Source organism: Ambystoma mexicanum, chromosome 8 (genome assembly GCF_040938575.1).
Source record: "Ambystoma mexicanum isolate Mex_15411 chromosome 8, UKY_AmexF1_1, whole genome shotgun sequence".
Lineage (NCBI taxonomy): Eukaryota > Metazoa > Chordata > Amphibia > Caudata > Ambystomatidae > Ambystoma > Ambystoma mexicanum.
The window spans coordinates 989,917,478-989,939,026 of record NC_090929.1 but is presented as its reverse complement, the minus strand read 5'-3'; the positions used below and the strand labels follow the sequence as shown (position 1 = coordinate 989,939,026).

Below are 21,549 nucleotides of genomic sequence, written 5' to 3'. Positions count from 1 at the left end.
GGTGGCACCGCACGTTCCGCTCAGAATCACACGGGAGGTGGTGGACACGGAGGGTAGGCTGGTCATGCTAAGGGCCCTGGTAGAGAATAAAGAGGTGTGCATTATCAATACATATGCCCCCAACCAGAATACTGCCGCGTACTTCAGAACCCTATGCACTCACCTGGGCGCGTGTGTGGGGGGAGCGATCATTTGGGGAGGGGACTTTAACTGCGTTCTCGACCCAAAGGTGGACAGGTCAGACGATAAGATTGATCGACCCACCCCGGCGGCCAGAGTATTACAGGTATTACTGGACGACTTTGGGCTGGCGGATGTTTGGAGACTGAAACACCCTAATGCCTCGCAGTATTCTCATTACTCTGCCCCGCAGCACTTACACACAAGATTGGATTATTTCTTTGCCACGTCAGAGGTGGTGATAGCGACCACTCAAATTGAATATAGAGCGAGGGTCCTGTCGGACCACTCGCCCTTGGTGCTGACCTGGCAGTATAGTTGCCCCAGGGCGCGGATTCGTACATGGCGCCTCCGTGCGGAGGCGCTTAGAGACTCGGTCTTCAGGGAGGACATCAGGGATGAGATCACACGGTACTTTGAGGTGAACACGGGCAGTGTAGATTCGGCTGGCACACTTTGGGAGGCCTTCAAGGTGGTGTTGCGGGGTGACGCCATTTCCAAGTCAAAGGGCCTGCAGGGTGGGGTCCTGACAGAACTAGAGAAGGCGGAGAGACAACTGGAGCACGAAAGCAGCAGGGCAGGAGGGGACGTGGATTTAGTACTCGAGCTGCAGCAGCGGTGTGCGGAGCTTTGGGAAAGGCTCTGTAACCTTAACTACAGAAAATATGTTGAGAGGCAGCATGCGGGTGGGGACAAAACTGGCCGCCTACTGGCATGGCTATATAAGAGAGAAACCCCCAGGCCCCCGATCAGGATGATAGCTAGAGAGGACGGGGAGGAGGTTGACACCCAAGAAGGAGTTAATGAGGCCTTTTTTGATTATTATAGAGCACTGTATGAGGACAAAGGAGGAGAAAATCAGGAAGAGATCAGAGACATGGAACTACCCAGGATTAGTGACGAAGAGAGGGAGGAGCTAGATGCACCTATCACTCTGGATGAACTAGAGGAGGTAGTGAAACGATTGCCCACCTGTAAGACCCCGGGCACAGACGGACTCCCGAGCGAGTTTTATAAAGTATATAGGGCAGAGATACTCCCTCCTATGCTAGAGATGTTCAATGAATCTTTCGAGAAGGGTCGGCTACCAGATACGCTTAGAGAAGCACTAATTGTGCCACTCCCCAAGCCTAACAAACCGGGACAATGCTGTGGCTCGTATAGGCCGCTGTCAATGCTGAACCATGACAGCAAGATCCTGACGGCGGTCCTGGCTAATACGCTACGAAGGGTCATCGGTAAACTGATACACCCGGATCAGACAGGCTATGCCCCAATAGAAATATAACTCATAATCACAGGCGACTCCACCGGGTGATTGAAGAGGGGAACAGAAGTGATGAAGAGATGGTGGTAGTGTCCCTAGATGCAGTTAAGGCATTTGATTCGGTGAGGTGGCCGTGGTTGCTGACGGCCCTGGGGGAGTACGGATTTGGGCCTGGTTATATTGGGTGGGCGAAACTGCTGTACAGCGAACCACTGGCCAGAGTGCGCACGGGATCAGTGATATCTAAGAGGTGGCAACTCAGAAGAGGCACCAGACAGGGATGCCCCTGGTCCCCGATGTTATACATACTAGCCCTAGAGCCCCTAGCGGTGTACCTCAGACAACAATATGACTTGGTGGGCATCGAGGTGGGAGGAGAGAACCATTTAATATCCTTATATGCTGACGATTTGTTACTGTACCTAAAATATCCGGAGGAAAACCTCCAGTACATTTTAGAGGTCATGGAAAAGTATGCGGAGTTGTCCGGCATAGCGGTTAATCCCGGGAAATCGAGCATGTTTCCATTGGGGAGCTACGCAAGAGTCCCTCCGGAACGATTACCGGTGTTGTCCGTGCCTTGGGCAGCTGAGTCTTTCCGCTACCTCGGAATTGATGTATATCACACTGTGCAGGAAGAACACTTGCACAATACCGAGGTGGCTGTGAAGAAAATCTGCACGAATATGCAGTTTTGGGAGAAACTGCCGCTGGCAATGATGGGGCGGGGGGCGATGCTCAAAATGGTGGTCCTGTCTAGGCTGTTGCACTTTTTCAGTAACATACCATACTTGATACCCAGGAAGTTCTTTGTCAAACTTAACAGTATGTGTAGGGACTTCTTGTGGCACGGCACCCGCAATAGGGTGGCCCTATGGAAGCTACAGAACTTCCATGATAGAGGAGGCATCAAGCTGCCGAACTTTGAGGCCTATTATGTGGCCAGCCAATTGCAATATGTGACTAAATGGCTTTCTGATGAGGAAACTCCTGAGTCTAGGCTGGTTGGGCGGGACTGCGCCCTGTTTTACCTAAAGGAGATCATCTGGGTCCCTAGACCAGACATGAATGAACGCCCAAGTATGTTGCTGCTTGGGTGGAGAATGTGGCGCAGAGCGTGCCAATTAATAGAGAGCCCGTGCCCGTGTTCCCCACAGGTGCCGCTGGTTGCCTTAACTATGGGGGACAGCCAGCTTAGGAAGATAATCAGGACATACTGGGAATCGGTTGGGCTGGCCACATTGGGGGACATATGGCAGGAAGGGGCTATTAGGGAATTCGAAGACCTGGGAGAAGAAACAGGGTTGCATGGGGGCCAATATGTTACGTACCTTAGGTTGGTACAGATTATCCGTAAGACCTGGCCGGAGACGGTGCTGGCTGAAGAACCAGACGCTCTGATTGGAACGATATATGATATATCAGAGGGCGGACATGAGATCTCTAGACTATATGAGGTGGTGATGACCCGGGTGGGGAAGGATTTGATGGACTTAAGGCTGGACTGGGAAGCGGAGGTGGGGGCGCAGCTGACCGATGGGATGTGGGAACGGGCCATGGGATACCATAAGAAAGTGTCCAGGAATGCTAGATTACAGCAAATACAGCTATACATTACGCATAGAGCATATATGACCCCGAAGAGAATATCCAAGTTTGCGAGCGCAGGAAGACAAGCATGCCCGAAATGCGATGAGGAAGACGCAGACATGACACATATGTTCTGGTCCTGCCCAGTGATTGAAGTCTTTTGGGGGGAAGTGGCACGGAAACTAGCAGATAGGGGGGTCCTGCTACGCATAGACACGGCCTGGGCCTGCCTCCTGGGAGGGTTCCCCAGACCACGGAACACCAAACATCTCGGGAAACTGAGAGACCTGGCGAATGTGCTTGCTAAGAGAAGGATAGCCATGAGTTGGAAGCAATGCCACAAGCCAAGGATAGAGATATGGTGGCAGGACTTGCAGAAATGGGCGGAGGCTGAAACGGTGGTATGGCAGGAAGCATGTAGCAATTGCGGGGAGGAAGATGTGGGTAACCTGGCGGCTTGGAGGATGTTAATTATAGGACTGTTTGGCACGGAGGTGGACCCTGCAGCTTTGGAAGGAAACGACACCCGGCCACACCAAGTTGACACAGAACCGAAAGGTTGATAAGCTCTTGGGGGGGGAGGGGTTTGGAGTGCAGTAACATATGTTAACTGATGTTTACGGTTTTATTGTACATAATGCTGCAAGTTTGGTTTGTATTGTTTTATTTTCAAAATAAAAAACTTTTTTTAAAAAAAAGTTGGGATGGTTCTGAGTGACTCGCAATGCTTGAATAAAATGCTTATGAGACTTGCCCATGCTTCAGGATTTTGCTTGAGGTCTATGTTGCTCAGGCCATCAGGGCCCAGAGCTCTCGAGGTTTTGAGACGTTTGATGACATTAACAATATCCTCTTTATCCGAGAGTTTGATCCAATTGTCGCTAGTTATTTTTGTTTGACTTATAGTCGAACCGTTTGGTGCAGTGAACATGGTTCTGAAAAACTTTGTCCAGTTTTCCTCTGTGACAGAGTTAGCCAGGTCTTTTTCCTGGCCATTCCTTGCCGTCTGAATAAGAGCCCAAAAGTCACCAGATTTCTTAGTGCTTAATGTCCTAAGCATCTTTTCGGCGTCATTTTGGTGCATTGATCTCCTGCGAGTTATTATCCAGGATTTATAGCTGTTGATTTCCAGTAGGCATTCGGCCTGAGCCGTAGGCAGATTTTTCAGTTAATGCTCGTCTTTTAGCTTTTCTCAGAAGTTTTCTTCTTTCCACTATGGTCTGGTCGAACACGTGCAAATGTTTTCGTGTAGGGCCCTTTGTGTTCCTGCAGTTGGTTCTGAACGGTAGTAGAAAGGGGAGGTAATCTGGTCGCTCACACTCTGTTAGATTTCCTTCCATAGATTTTCTGTAATTGTCAGTAATCATCTTGATGTTCTTTGCAGTCAGGCGAAGTCTGGTACGCTGATTGTTTGCTTCTATTGCTGGAAGGGCAAGTTTGCTCACTTGGTGTACAGATGACCAAGTTATTGTGAGCAAGTTGTGGTCGCTTTCTTTTGTCCTTAAGACTTTAAACAGGTTCACCAGAGGCAGTAGATTTTTGGACGCGAAAATGTGATGAAGAGTGGCCTGAGAACTTTCCCGTTCCCATGTTGGGATGATGTTTTCCCAATTTTTGAGCCATGCTAGATTGTGAAAATTCCTTGAGTTCATGGCGGTCTCGTGATGGTGCTGGTGTTTCCACGTCCGCCTGCAGAAGGGCGGTGTTAAACTTGCCAGATCAGACCTGGCGGGAACGCCACCTCCCGCCTGCAGGACTCGAGATCGGGCGGTCGGGAAATAACAGTGGCAGCGGGTTTACCTCCACTGTTATTTCCGGACCGCCCGACCCGTAATGAGGCCCCATGTCAGTAAAAGAAGCCCCACCACACCCACAACAAGCCACCTTGGCAGACCAACAGGCAATGTGCACATGCATACACTGTGTACACCCTCAGCAGGCACTACCACCACCTGGAAGTAGCAGCACTCATTGGAGCAATACCACCCAAGCCAATCACAGGAAATGTGAATCTCTAAGACTCACACAATGGCCCATGATTGCAATGCAAGCCCGCAGACATGTCTGCCAAATGACTAATAGCATGCCATTCTATTCCCAAAAGGAAACACAGTCCACGGAGAGTGATGAGGCCGGACCCTCTACAGCAGGCACAACATCTGCCCCTACCCCTGCACAGGCCAGACGCCTTGCCAGCAGGAGCAGACAGTGGGGCAGGTCTGCCGGGCCACCGCCTCCACCACCACCGCTGTGGACACACCAGCAAGTGCTGTGGATGACCCAATCCCCATGGCAGCACTCAGTGATCCCTCCACCGGCCAGGCAGGTGACACAGCAATCGCTAAAGCCACCACCGCTATGCCACAGCCAGCACCTGTCATGGGACACAGTGCTGCTGTCCCTCCTGTGTCCAGAAGATGCCATGGTTCCAGCATGCCTTTTTCTCCATTACAGGCAGTGCAGCCACTGGACCATCGTGACAGGGCCCATGTGGACACCACAGATGAGGATGAGGGGAATGATGTGGAGCACGGGATGGGAGGTGCATCAGCATGCTTTAGCCCTTACCCTCCACACAGCCCAGCATGTATAACGGTGCCCAATGTGTCGCCCATGAGTGCATGCCTGCATGCGACTGAGGAGTGGCAAGCTTCGATCGAGGTTCTGGCAGGCCAGCAGCCGCAGGTGAAATGGGCCATGCATGAGTGCACCTCCACAGAGAACCTACACCAATGCATGCAGCTTACCCTGCAGTTCATGTGGGCCCAGGGGTGAGAGGCCTCCACCTCTGTGACACCCACAGAGGGCTTTCAACATGGTACCCCAAGGCACGCTCACATCTCCTCACCACTGGCAAGGACGCAGTGAAGAGCCAGTGGCCCAAGAGGCACAGAAAGTGACAGTCATACACTGCTGGGGTGTTTGGGGAGGGTGTTTTGAGGGTGGGTGTTTGGGGATGGTGTTTTGAGAGCTGGTGTTTGGGGAGGGAGCTGTTTTTCTCATGAAGGTCATTCCACGCTCCACGTTGCTATATAATAATAATTTTCACCTGAAGCAATGACAGGACATTCCTCATTGTGTACAAGTGTGTAATTTAAGAGAGAAATCATTACAAAGGTGCAACGGTAGCGCAATGTGAAGGCTTTTTCAAAAAATGTTTTCAGTCAGTTCCTGGCTAGCCAGGTGCCTGTCCCTGTCCTCTACACGCTCAATTCATGCATGGATGGCACCTGCATACACTGTGTCATCCTCCTCAGGAGGTGGCATGTCCAAATCTGGTGGCAGGGGAATGTTCCGTCAAATGCAGATGTTGTGCACCATTGCACATGCAAGCACAATCTGTCCCACCTGTTGGGCCTATACATGAGCACACCCCCAGATTGGTATAAACATTGGAAGCGAGCCTTCCACAGGCCAAAGGTGCACTAAACACACACCCTAGTCCAGACATGTGCCCGGTTGTATGCTGCTTCCTGTGGCATCTAGGGATTCATCAGAGAAGTCATTAGCAATGGAAGCTGCGGGTACCCTGAGTCACAACTACTCTGGATACCCGCACAGGGGGAGGGACATATATGTGTAAATCATGATGATCTGAGGATGCGTTGCCTGTAACAACAGCATCTCTATAGACAGTCTGTGCATGCATATCCCATGTGTCATCGCCCAACACTATTTCACATTCCAGTCCTTGCATGTGGATTCAACTACTCTGAGGTCTGGTCCATTCTGTCATGATACATCAGGCACATAGCCCATACCCCACAATCGCTGCTTTTCATGGTCGATGATCGACAGGGCAGTATGCCTTGGTGGGTGGTTTGGGCCTGTGCATTGTTCCCATCCAGGTCGTCTGTGTGGATTCCATGATGGATTCATATGCATGGTGACCTGAGTACATGCCATGTCGAATGCCAGTGCCATGTCCCTCAGGTGCAGTTCAGCAGCATGTCATCCTATGTATGGCAGTGTTCTTCAGACGTTTACGTAACAGACAGCCCCGGAGCTCCATTGGTGTTTTTAGTCCCTACACCTAGTCGTTCTCCAACCACCTCAGCTCGCACCAAGGATGTCTGGGGGTGAGCAGGCATTCTGTATTTCAGAGTGCCGTTGGAGTAACCAACTAATCTCCTTGTGTTTTGTTGTACTGTGTGGTTTTACTTTGAATGAACAGTGACCTTGGTCATTGATTGTGTTGCCAGCTGTCATCTTTGTCCTTTTTCACTGGCTCTTGGAGCACCCCTGAACATACTTTGGACACCCCTAGGTGTGGCAGCCCGACCGTTTGCCGCCCATGCATGTTGTGAGATGTGTGATGTTGCATTATGGTACCTGTAGTCCAGTGTGTGTGGCTGGCCTGTTAGGGAAGCATGGCTTGGCCAACTACTGCTGCATCGTGAGAAATGTCTTACTTCTGTGGGTTGCAGCCTTTCATGAGTGGGGTGTGCAGGTGGGGCCTGCACGTACAGGGCCTTGTCAGGGGATGCAATTTCTATCAGTGCCCCCCCCCCCATTCCATGAAACCTCTACGGCAAGGTTTGTGTGATTGAACATGTACACACCCAAGATCCAGGTCCATTGGCCTCTGTGCCCCTTCATGTATGCCGACAGCATGCTGTTCCGCAGGACCATGACATCACGGGTTGATCCTGGGAAGTAGGCACAGCAGTGGGAGATGGTGAGGTCTGCATCACAGGTGATCTGGACATTGAGCGAATGGAACTGCTTCCAGTTCCTGTAGATCTCCTCCAATGCCTGGGTTGCCACCAACTCTATGGGCTAATTATGATTTTGGTGGTATCCCACCGGTAAATCGGTCTGGATACCACCAAATGGTAATACTGTTACCGACACTTGGAATGTCGGAATTACCGGCATATTCCAAGTGCAGGCACCAGTGGTAATTCCCCATTCCATGTAGTCCCATGGGGGGGGATTTCTGGTAATACCAGCATTTTCTGGTGGTGGGGTGATGGAATTACCGGCAGCTAGAAGCTGCCCATAATTCCGGCCACCCCACCGCAAAACTTGTAGGATGCTGGTGTGGTAATGAGCAGGCATACAGAATTAATGGCACATTAACACAGGTCTGGTACACTTGTAATGAAGCCATATATGGGTACGGTCCAGGGCTGCTAGCACATAGGGCATGTGGGCCATGGCTTAAAATATTGCCTTCATGGCATTCACCTGTGCCCAATTGGTGGGAAGTGAAATGTGCTATCCCACAAGGCCCAGGAGTGCATCCAGCACCTGACACAGAACTTTCGTGAAAGAAGGCTGCGAGATGTCATGCAGTTATGATATGATATGATATGATATGGCATTTATAACACACCTATACACAAGTGTTTCAAGGCACGCTGAGGCAAGGGAGGGGAACAACAGGGAGGACGGACAGCGATCCTACTAGGCTAGGTGTCATCCAGATCGCGCAAGTGCGTGGGAAGGGGGCAGGGAGAGTGCAATACATGGGAAAAGATGATAACAATAAATAAGTAAACGGCCAGCATGTGGCAAGTGCATGGGTAAGTGCTGGCATCAGGAGTCAAAGGCTGGTAGGGGGACTGTAGGGATACAGAAACAGTTGCCAAGTGCATGGGTTGCCAGGTGGGCAGTGCAGGTGTGTGACACTGGCGGGGGAAGAACCTGGGCCCGAGAATCAGAGGGTGTCCAGGTAACCAGTGCAGTTCCGGTTACAGCCAGGAGGTCAGCAGAGGAGGGGAGGAGAAAAAGCAGAAGTAAAGAGAAAGGTTTTGATGTGCTTCCGGAACCGGAGATGGTTCTCCTCAAGTTTAAGGGAGGCAGGGAGGCTGTTCCAGAGGGAGGCACCAGCTGAAGAAAGAGATCTGCCACCAACTCATTGTTTGGAGAAGCGACTGACCCTGAGGCGGATGAGTGAAGACCTTGAGTAGGAGGATATTTAGGAAGAGAGAGTTGAATGTATTGAGGCCCCAGGCCCCAGAAAACCTTGTGAATGATGCAGAGGGTTTTGAACTTAATCCTCGCAGCCACTGGGAGCCAGTGCAGAGATTTCAGTCCTGGAGAGATACGATCCCTGGGCTTGAGGCCAAGGACAAGTCTCGCAGTCCTATTCTGGATACGTTGCAGAGGGCGGAGAGTAGAAGCAGGCAGATTTAGATAGAGGCTGTTACAATAGTCCAGCCTAGAGAGAATCAGGGCTCTGGAGACAGTGAGCTTCTGGGGGAAGGAGAGGAAAGGAGGAATACCTCTGAGGAGGTGCAGCTGGTAGTGTGACTTCTAAGAGACATCAGAGAAGGAGAGTGTGCAGTCGAAGATGACCCCGAGGTTTTTAGCCTTGCAGGTGGGAGCAGGAAGAGGGCTTAGAGAGGCCAGCCAAAGAGCTACAGGGAAGGAGGGAGCGGGTGTGCCGATGAGTAGAATCTCAGTGTTACTGACATTAAGGCAGAGGTCATTGGCAGCACACAGTTGGCTCAAAGGAAGTGCATGACCGAACCCAGCTTTACCAGAGGTGGTTGGCTGTCCTGATGGCGGTCCTGCTCCCTATGTCTCCTGAATGTAGTTCAGCATATCCGTAATAGTCCCCCTGGTGAGACGGTACAGGGTTAGAATCTGGCTGTCAGTGAGGGTCCATGGTGAGGCCCTTACCCGGGGTATGGATGCACGCCTTGTGTCGTGTCTCCTCCTCGCTATCCTCATCCTCCTCCTCGCCTCTGCCTCATGTTCCTTGTGGTGGTTCTCCAGCCCCTGCATCGCTATGTTGGCCTGGAGCAGCTGCATGGGAATGCTGAAAGAGACCAGTGGCAGCATGTTGGTGTAGGGAAATGTGCTTGTGGAAGGTGGGACCTTTTTGTTCTCTACCTGTGTGCATTGGGTGCACCTGTGGCCTACTTTCCATCAACGGTATGAATTTACCACTTGCTCTCAGGTGTATGTGTCCCTGCCTTGCTTTTGCTGGTATTACCAGCAAAAAACTGCCAATTCCAAACTTGCAATCGGCCAGTAATACCCTTGTGCCAGTAATACCGGTGCTCGTTGTTTCTGCCGGCGGATATCCGTTGGCGGTATTAACGGCACCAGTATTTCCAAAGCTGGAAACACTGCAACGATATTGCTGTGAACTCGTACTTCGTCGCAATGGTAAAGGCTTTGGTAACTGAAATTAAAGTGCTTTTACTGTACCCAGGGGACCACTCTGGTGGTGATAGTGCGCGGTACTAATATCCTTTAACATTAACTGTATACCGAAGGACTCGTAATGAGCCCCAGTGTGACTTCAGTGCAAGAAGCAGACTTTGACCAGATATAGTCACACAATGGGAGATTGGCTAAGATACCAATTTCGGACTCTTCTGAAACCTACAGATGAATAGGGAGGGAGTACATTTTGAAATAAGCTCTAAAATTTCAGTTGCACGTCTAGAATGTCATAAGAACATTCAGGAAACAATCTGAGATATAAGAAATATATTCTATTATACAGCAATGAAAGCGTTAAAAAAATATATATTTCAAAATGTTATATCCTATTTCCGGTTCTGCCAGTTCGATTCAGAATGCAGACCACCAAGGCCCTCCACGCAATTGGCTATTCCGCAAAGACCTAACCATGATATTTGTGAACACGTTTTTACGATTAAAATATTGTGTACAGTGGAAACATTTGGCAGGTATCATGGCTGCAAACTAAGCATACAGCTGATATAGAACAGATATCACTTTCAGCTTTTTAAATGCCAAGGACATAGCTCCCAACCTTTTTTGTCACCATGGCGGGTGAAAACACCCGATTTTCTTTTTGGCGGGTGAGAGGCCCATATAAGTGAATGGGCGTATGAGGGACTTGGCGGGTGATTCATCTGCTTTCAAGGCGGGTGACACCCGCCAAAAGCGGGTGAGTTGAGAGCTATGCCAAGGATCTGTATTTCTTTAATTTTATCGAAGCTGTTGAGCAACAATTTAAAAAAGACATAATTTAAACCTTCTGTTTTCTTTTATAGGGCTGCCAAATTATCCCTACATGGTAGAAGATGATGAAATGTGTCCCTTACAGTATGGCTGCTATATACGAACTGGTGTCTGTGACTGCTACACCAAAAATACATGCCTTGATGACTTTAGATACTATGATCGTGACGTATGTTACAGGAATACGGATGCAGGTACGTATTTGTGATTATGTTTAGCTTTTGGCATCTAGAACAAAAATGGTATCTGCAGTTAACATTAGAAAATTAATGTACGTCTTCTTACAGCGCATGTTAAAGAGAAACCAGGAAGTGCGGGAAGGGGTGCAGAGTGGCTCGATAGTCACGTGATACATCCGTATAGCACACGCCACTCCTCTAAAGGTGTATTTCAGTGTTGATGTCATTCTGTTCCATCCCGGAGTAACATATTTTGAGCGTTTCCTAAAGAGATAGGAGCAGTTGTTCCATACCTTGGTCACTTGCACAGAAAAGGGCTTTCTCCTTTTAGTTGTGAATTTGCTGTAAGAAGCCCTCACGTGTGTTTATAGGTAGAAGGGGTAGCCCTAGGACTTGCAGGGGCCGGGGCAACAAAATATGTGCTGGGAATCCTAATTTGCATATGCAGTTATATCAGAGAAGGTGACGTCACAAATGAGTATTTGATACTCAGGGATATCATGGGAAATACATGGAAAGAAGTTAACAGGATTAAGGGACGAGATAAAGTTACATTGTGATGTATAACATATGATTGCTCACTGCTATTATGCATGGAGCAATATCATGAGTGTCACATTCTTAAATGAGTGGCTAGTGTGAGCTGCATCGCTTGTGGAGGCTTCTAATGTTGGCATATAAGGCGTATAGAGATAACATGATTTACTCTAGAGCACACGCTTAAGTTAAGTGGCAAAGTCAGGAGTGGAACCCAGTCTACAATTTAACATATCTTCCCAGCTGTAGTTGGTAGAAATATTGACAGGTACATTTGCAATTTCAACTTGAAAACACCATCTAACTTTGGAATGCAGTGCAAAAAAATTCCGAGTGTGCTCTGCCAGCAGAAGTAAACGGTTTTTGCAGTGGTTCAATGATTACCTTTCTTGTTATGCTCTATATATTTGGCCATATTGTCCAAACGAGCAATATGCTTTAAATTCAGAAAATAGAGATGATTAATATTTTGACTGTCAAAAGAAATGAATCTCCAAACACTTCACCTCCAAGAATCGGCTGTTAAAGGGCACGAAATTACCACTTGCGGTGTACCCACCAAAGATACCCAGTGATTCCTATGGATTTTGAAAATGGTGTTTTAGACTGCCATGCCGCCACTCATAATCCTGTGGTAATACCACGGGGCCAAGTGGAGGTATGGGCAAGCGATTTACTGCCTATCTCATAAAGAGGCCCAATGTTGCAGCTCTGAACCCTATTTTAATAATCATGACTGAACATGCCAAGACAGGTCTAGGGATGTCTCACACTGTTAAATCTGTAGGACTGGACTTCCAAAGATTACTCTCACATGACAAGATTATTCTTTGCAAACTCAGACGTGAACTTGCATTGTCTAGATCAACTCTGGACCTATCTGGCATACAGCCAAATGGAAGAACCATGATTCTACGCCTACCCAAGGCTGCATAATGTAGGCAAAGTGCCATATAATCTCTAATAGGGACTGAACAGGTCCTGACAAACTAATAATTTCTGCCACTTTACCACACAAGCACCATTGACATCTGGACACGATCAGTTGAGACTTTATTCATATTTCTTTCTTTATGGAGACATATAGCCTCATTAAGACTTGGGCAGGTCTTCTTTTATACAAAAAAATGCCATTGCAATTATCAGCTCCGCTGGTGGCATTTCCCAAAATCTGCCTAATTCAGAGTTTTGCACTGGATTATTTGGTGTAAGGACTGATTTTCTATACTCTGGCCTGTTGGACAGATGCATAGAAGGCCAACTTATATTGTGACAGGCACAACTCTGGGAAGCTGTAGCCAAACCAGTTTAGGTAGCAGTTCAGACGGTCTAGGCTAAGTTCTTCAGAGGTAATGAGCTAGCAAGGGGTCCACAGTTAGGTCAAACAATGGGAGTCACAGATTACACGTAGACAGGATGTATAAAAATACAATGATTTTTTTATGGCCAAAAACACACAATAGAAAAATGATTACTAGCAGGTAGACTTAACACACATCACTATCAAACTAAATACATATATACATTCACTTTGGTTAGGGGCATAATGCACATCAGAAACTCCTGCAAAGGAAAGGTTAGACAAGTAGTATGTACTTATGGTCCACAGAGATGATCCCTAACTAACATTGTCCAGCCCTAAATTGCCTAGGGCCTTTTGCCCAATAGTTCAGGTTACAGTTCCACAGAAGTTAGGATACAGGAAAAAATGCAGGTAGGGTCTCTGGGGTCCAGTGAAGGATTTTTAGGGTTAGGGTTCAAGTTAGACTAATGCCCAAAAGTAGCCCCAACATTCAGATGTCTTTCACATGCAAGCAATGGCAAAGCCAATAATGTTATAAATGAGCTTTATTATAAGCCCATTGACTTATAATGGGAGTTTAGGGGTAGGTTGGAAACTCTTTAACTTAGCCCCTATACTCCAATTTTCCCCAGACCTGGCAGAACAAAGGAAGAGTGTCCGATATTGCTTTTCCCGCAGAAAGTTGTAGTCCTCGATTCACAGGAGTTGCAGGTTTGAGCTGATCTCTGGTTGGTGTCTTTTACTGTTGCAAGGACTCTCATTTGAAGAATGCAGAAAACCTCAATGCAGCACCCCTCTCGGAACTGGACCCAGGTCAGGTAGGCTATTTCGGATGGTGGTCACAGCAGCAGGGCGACGCAAAAGGACTCACCAGCTGCAGTCAGACTTTCGGGTCCTCACGATGCTAGAATGATGACATTGCATACAGGTTAAACTCATAGAGCCAGCTGAGGATGCCCCAAGTTTCAGGCCAATATTATGTATGGTAATGCCGGTAGCAAGGTAGCCCATAAACAAAGCTGGTCAGCTACAGGACGGTTCCAGGGCACTTCCGAAGGATTCCTTTGACAGGGCACGGAGCAAATATCGGGAATGGATGGTCCCTCCTCTCCAAGGGTTGCAGCTCCTTCGCAGGACTACTGAAGATCATGCGCAAGACAGGGCTCCTCCAGGACAGCAGCAGAAGTTGGTTGGCAGGCCTCCTCCTGTCAGGTCTCAGGTTTCTTCGTGGGCCTCACAGCTGGACAGGATACTAGGCTCCTCCAAGTTTCTCCAGGATCTCTGAAGAATGGGTGCAGGGGTCCTCTTCTTATCCTACAAGCCATGTTAGTGCTGAAACACCCATTAGCCAATAGCAGGACCAGCCCACACACACACACACAAACACACACACACCCCAGAAGTGGTCCAATCAGGTCCACTGGTGTGAACATTCATGCATACCACTCAGACACACTGAAACCAGTTTGTGGAGTGGGGTCAGGCAGACCCAGCCACATCCTACCAGCTAACACACACAAGCTTCTGCTTTCCCGGGCACTGGAAGTCATTATAAGGATTTGCCTGGCCTCTCAGGCCAGGAAGAAGGCTAAAGAACAAGATGGTGAAAGAACAGGCAAACAATCTTGTTGCACAGCCATGTTTGACCAGTAGCCACAGTTAGTAGCCAAATGTGAAAACGCGGCAAGGCTAAAGTAGAAATCTCCAAAAAGTAAGGAAAGTCACTGCAGCCACTAGCCTAGCCCTTTAGCACACCTAGAGTAACCTAAAATCCAGTGAGTTTTAGTCTAGTGCAAAACAAAATTGTACTGCAGTGTAAGCTGCATTGTACAATGGTAAAAAGGTACCACAAGTTTGTTTGTTTATTTATTTTTAATGCGCACCAGACCCGGAGGTATCAGGACGCAACAGTAGAAGCAAATGCAAGGCTTACAAAAGTAATACAAAAGTAACCACAAGTACTAACATTGTAACATGACTAAGGGAAACAAGCCTGACAGCCTGAAGGACATATCAGGTTCCCCATAACATATGAGCAAAGGTCAGTGTAGTGTAGTGTAAAGCTTCATTGCACTGCAAAAAGTACAAGTCAGATTCCAAAATAAAAGCAACAGGTTTGGGGGTTCCATGAAGATGCAAGGAAAGGTGCAGTAAATTGAAATATTTCCTAACAGTTGGTAAACCTAAAAGGGATGTTTTTAAATCAGTTCCTACACAGGCCCACCTTTAATGTGAAGGTGGAAACAAATATTGCACAGTAGTTGCTCATAATGCGCCTGTACATTTTTAATGCATAAAAGGGTTAATGCAATTAATCAGAGATGCCCAACTTTTCACCCCCTTAAACTTGCCCATAGTGAAAACTACTCTACTGAAGTGAAGCTCCTGCAATTTTCTTCTGGATACCAATATGAGTTATTGGATCGTAAGTGGATGAGAAGTGGTCCATCTGGTCTCTACACTCTACAGTTTGCTCACAGCCTGTCTTCAGTTCATGTACTTGGAGGTGCCTGCCCTGCTGTGCAGCAGTATGAGTGTTTAAAATCCTCACACCAGCGTGGAGCGCAGCACAGATCAGAAGTGGATGAGAAATGGTCTATATGGTCCCTACACTGTACAGTTTGCTCTCAGTCTGTCTTTAGTTGATGTACTGGGAGGTTCCTGTCCTGCAGAGCTGCAGACTGAGTGTTTACAATCCTCACACCAGCACGGAGGTTGGCGCAGATCGGAAGTGGATAAGTGGTCTTTCTGGCCTCTACACTCTACAGTTTGCTCACAGTCTATCTTCAGATGATGTACTAGAGGATGCCTGCTCTCCTGTGCTGTAGCCTGAGTGTTTAAAATCCTCACACCAGCGCACAGCGCAGCATGGATCAGAAGTGGATGAAAAGTGGTGTTTCTGCTCTCTACACTCTACGGTTTGCTCACAGTTTGTCTTCAGTTGATGTACTGGGAGTTGCCTGCCCTGCTGTGCTGCAGTCTGAGTGTTTACAATCCTCACACTAGCACAGAGTGCAGTGCAGAAGTGGATGAGAAGTAGTCTTTCATGGTCTCTACACCAGGGGTGTTGCTAGGTCTGGAAAAGATCCTGGGCTACGCTAATGTCGGATCACTGGGCCTTAGGGCTAGTTAGCCTTTTGGTTGTAGCACCTGAGTTATATCCGGGGCTACAACCAAAAGCCCCCTAAGCCTCCCCCAGCAACGCCTCTGCTCTACACTCTACAGTTTTCTCACAGTCTGTCTTCAGTTGATGTACTGGGAGGTGCCTGCTCTGTTGTGCTGCAGTCTAAGTATTTAAAATCCTCACACCAGCACAGAGCACAGCACGGATCAGAAGTGGATGAGAAGTGGTCTTTCTGGCCTCTACACTCCACAATTTGCTCACAGTCTGTCTTCCGCTGATGTAATGGGAGCTACCTGCTCTGCTGTGCTGCAGAGAGTTTAAAATCCTTACACCAGCACGGAGTGCAGCGCGGATCGGAAGTGAATGAGCAGTGTTCTTTCTGGTCTTTCGTGGTCTGTGGGGACTGAGGACCTGTCTCTCGGCCATTTTAAAGAAAGCTTGTACTTTAATCAATGTTGCTCTCGGAGTGGTAAGCACAACATAGGATCTGACTTTTTTTGTGTGTACCTGCTGTCTGCACATGTTTTCTTTCGGAGCTGTGACATTTTTAAGCAGACTACCCTTTGCATTCATTACCCGAATTGAAAAGCTAAATTGATGGCATAACAGCTCGCTGAACCTCTTTGAAATTGACATTATTCTCTTATATTCGCTACCTGCTGGAATGAAAGCTAAATTGTATCCCTTCGTTCCCCACCATCAGACACTGGCAACACGATGAAGCTCTGTGAAATTGACTTCCTCTGCTTAACATTTGAGAAATTGGATGGCAAGGCCTTTGCTTTGCTGCACTTCAATGAGCCTACAGAAGCTCTGCACAAATGACTCTACTTTTGTTAACCCTTTCGACATCGGGCAGTGAGGTTTTCCTGGCCGCAGTTTAAACATGGATTGGACTGCATTGCTTATTCCCCCAATTGGATAAACAGCTCTTTTTGGCTCAGCAGCGAATTTGTGTAATGTTTTTTACCTGTTTTTTTTATCAACTGCTGCTTATTATCTAGTGCAATTAATACTTCTATTGTCTATCAACACACCCTTGTGAAGTCCCATGAAATCTTCCATTTCATCGTAGGGTGAGGGGGCCCAGCCCTGCAGTACTGCTAGTAGAGTATGCTTCAGAGGACCTGCTGGCCTTTCTGGTACTGTCAGTTATTGTGACTCTGAGACTGGTAACTGGATTGTGGGGAGAAGGACGTGATGTATCCTTGGTGTGTGTTCTGTCCTGAATTAATAATCTAATTCCCTATCCAGCTAAATTTGAAATCTGCTAAACCCTGTAACTCATTCCTGTAGATTGAATTAATTAGTCGAACTATATCTGTGAATGCCTAGGGTAAGCGTATGAACTGGTCGGAAACCAATATTAACAAACTTATTCATCTGCTCAGACAATTTGCAATTAGAACATTGGCTGGCCAATAATGATTGGGACCTTCATGGCATGATGGAAAATCTTATAGGACAACTACATATGAACCCTAAAGGGCAATCTTATAGTAAGCCTAATTAGGGGCCTTTTGATATTCTGTTACACCAGTGTAAAAATACCAAAGAACCAAGCTCTCTATTAATGGGAATTCTTTGTTGTCAAGCATGGGCAGAGCAGCACAATTGGCCTCTTGTCCACCCACTTCAAGAACTTTAAGAACTTTAAGACAGCGTAAGTATTCCATTGGTAGTGCCAACTGTACATTTCCTTTTGGCTTATTGAAGGGCAATGACAATAAGTAAATTTCTTTCCGGCAATGACCCGCGGGAGCTTAATCCAATTCCTGAGAAAACTTGAACTAACACTATCTTTGAACTTTATATCAATATTAAAGTATCTGTAACAGGGCATTCCATCTGTAGCCAATTGGGCGTAGCTATGCCTGGATTTGAAAGTAGTGATATCCTAGAAATCATAATCAAATGGAAGAGTTATCGGGCACCTGGACCTGACTGTATTTCTAGCATAGTTATAAAAACGAATCCACCTTTTTGGGTGTCCATACTAGAGCAGCTCTTTCAACACATTTTAGTAAGGGGTGTCATCCCTGCTAGTTTGGGGGAGTCAATTCTGATCCCTGTGTTTAAAAAGGGGGACAGGCTTCATCCCTCCAATTATAGACTCCTGGCCATACTTGATACCAGTCTACAAATCTTTTCCTCTATTATTCTGAAATACCATAGTAAATGGGCGGAAGGCAATGGTATGTTCAAAAAATTCCAGACAGGATTCAGAAAAGAACACAGCACCATTCATAACATCTGTGCAATTCACTACACCATGGCAGAGGTTCCAAATTGAGGAAACAGGAAACTCTATCTCTGTTTCATCAACTTCTGAAAGGCATTTGATTCAGTTCCGCTGCCTTTACTGTGGAGCAAACTGAGCTGTTGGGGAATGGATCCTTTGTTGCTCTATTATATAAAAACCATGCACACGGACACCTCTGTTGCAATACATATGAACCAGAGTGGTGTCATTACCCCGCCCACTGTCACAAATCAGGGATTGAAACAGGGGTGTGTACTTGCACCCCTGTTATTGAATTTACATACAGATGAGGAAAGGAGACCTGCTGGACATCTTCCCCCCCTTGAATGGGAGGAGATACTTTTCACTGGCTAGGCTATGCTGATGATATGGTTTTCCTTGATTACACCCCCATAGGCCTACAGCACTCCATTGATCCACTCTCCACCTATATTTCCACCAATAATATGAAAATTAACCATTCTAAAACTAACATCGTAATTTTAGGGGTCAGAACCTGACAAAAAATCCCATTCAATTGGAAAATAGATGGTGTTGCCCTGCAAACCGTAGCTAGTTATATCTATCTGGTTAATCCAATCAAATCTAGTCCTACAGGCACTTTTTATGGATACTTTTTTAATTTCTAAAGTTCCTAAAAAGTGGCTTCTCATAAAAAGGTTCATAGCCAAAAAGGTGTATATAACATGGAGGGTCTTATCAGCATTTGTCGGACCAGCATCATTCCTGGAGTGCTCTATGGTCTTGTGGCACTCATCATGTCACATATCACGGCTGGAAAAAATTGAGGGAAATATATTGCGCTCTATGTTTTGTGTGCCAAGTGTAGTGTCGGTAGAGCCATTGAGATGCGAACATGGCCTGCCTTCGATTTGCTCCTCATGGCTGTTTCAGCATTGCAAGCTTCTTCTTTCCTTATAATCTCTACAGCATGCACCGCATACTTTATTGGGGCTTGTCGCTTCCCACTACTCTAAGGAGGGTTCTAATCCCTTTCTCAGAGAACTTCAACTGACAGCTTTGACCCATATGAGCAATATAGGCTTCTCATCGGAACAGGTTCTGGACTCTCCTAACGTACATTTATAGTTAAAAAATAAAACAAGAGCTTGGGATAAAGGTGATAACATGGATAAATGATCAGCTAAGGAAAGAAATAAGGAATACTGTGCACAAGGCTTTAGGCTGAATATTCCCTGCCCCTATTTAACCAAATTGTGTCTGATCAATCTGAGAAGATGTATTACCTATCTTCGATTTAATATCTTCTTCACACAAGAATATATTGGAAGCTGGTCAAACCACCCACATAAAGAAAGAATATGTTGATTATGCATGGTATGGAAAAGGACTAGTTGCCACGTCCTCACTTCATGCCTGGAATTGAAAGTCTACTACCTAAAGGGCTATCATAACTTAGAAGGCAAGGAGGAATTCATTTTGAGTGACCAATTTTGGAGTTGTCTATATGGGGCTGAATCGTTGGTAATTACTGCAGCCGCATTTGATATCTGGAGGGAGGCACTGAGACTCTTTGCACTTGCACTTTAATTTAATCAATTATCAAATATAAGCTCTAGTTGACAGGGGTCCTCTTATGTGCTCATTTTAGGGAAGGGGGTCCAGTAATTTTATAATAGATGCATTTTAGTACTGATAGGTTATCTTGTTTTTTCTACTATTGTTTTTAGATGAATAGTTTGTAATAAATGTATGCTGCATGCTTATTTTGGGGAAAGTGGTCCGGTCCTTTTATAATAGACGCATTTTTGTATTGATAGGCTATCTTGTTCTTTTTTACTACTGCTTTTAGATTAATGGTTGTAATAGTAATAGTTGTATGTTTGTATCACATATGTATATCTTCTTTTTTGATATACTGGGGGAGAAGTCTGTCTCTGGCCACAAATGACTCTGACAACTCCAAATGAACTGTTAACTCTTTATTTAGTTTAGGTTTGATCAAATACTGTTCTTAGAGTCAGGTAAGTTATGGGGACATAGGACACCCACCAGCCACCTCTCTCAGGGCTTACATCTTTACAACTGACAACCCTGGAACACTCTCATAGGTAAACATTCTCTGCTCGGCTTCCATCTCAACATTCCACTCACTTGTAACAGATGCAGGCAAAGCTCACACAACACATCTTACCCCTATAGGGACAACAACGACAGCAATAAAATATGGGTGACAAGATCAACAATTCATCAATATATAGTCCAATAAAGTCTCAGCTGAAATCAAAAGATTAATCAAAACATTTAACAACACACAAAAAAGCATTTCCAACATGTTTTCTTAACATTGTCAACTCTTCAAAAATCTATTAACACCAAACAGTCCACATCTGGATTAAAATCAAAGTCCACCTGTGGAGGGAAACATATTAATCTACCTACAATACATCAACTACAGAGGAAGACATGTTATCCTACAATAAATCCTAAAATATATCACTCAAACATATCATTCACTCCCTTCACTCCACATATCCATTCTGCAATTGGTAACACTCTAGCATCACTTTGTGCACAACAGTTCCACACACACAAGATCAGTCCAATGTAACTTCACCACCAGTCACATTTCAAAAACATTGCCGCCCAATATATATATGCATACACTTAAATACCACACTACATTGGTACATCTGCAATACCATCGCTGCTTGCTACTATCACTCCATTTGCAGAACCAAACCTCACAATAATACTTATGGAATCTTATTTCTATGGAAAAAATAAAAAATAAACTGCCAAGAATAACAAAGAACGATTGGTAAAAACTCCTGCGGCGATCAATCACAGCTAAATGCTGTTCCTCGTGCCCCAAATGCTGTACAGTACCTGTGGGCTGGGGAACACAGCCCCTTTAATACCAGCGAGCATCAACGTTACCATTGTTGATCAATGTTACCATCGCTGCTCACTTTTACTGCTCACTCTCCTCCGTGCTGCACACAAAAATGTCCATGCAGCAAATTGCACATATGGGCCATATGAGCAAGAGTAATGGAGCCGACCGCTGCTGTTCCTCTCTTTTTTTTTCTTTTGCCAACTTCCTTCACACACAAAAATAGGGCAAAACCACTCCCAACGACACTCTTCTTACGGCTCTCCTTCCTCATTATTGGCAGCGCCATCTCCGGTGGC

General features: G+C 46.4%; 1 protein-coding gene across 1 annotated transcript in view; it reads left to right on the top strand.

Annotated features, from left to right (window-relative positions):
• LOC138473704 (cysteine-rich motor neuron 1 protein-like) overlaps positions 1–21,549 on the top strand; it is a 216,410-nt gene that overhangs the window by 67,813 nt on the left and 127,048 nt on the right. The window contains exon 2 of the mRNA XM_069612189.1: positions 11,020–11,181. Within this exon, the coding sequence (XP_069468290.1) occupies positions 11,020–11,181 (162 nt within the window). The remainder of the gene's footprint in view (positions 1–11,019; positions 11,182–21,549) is intronic.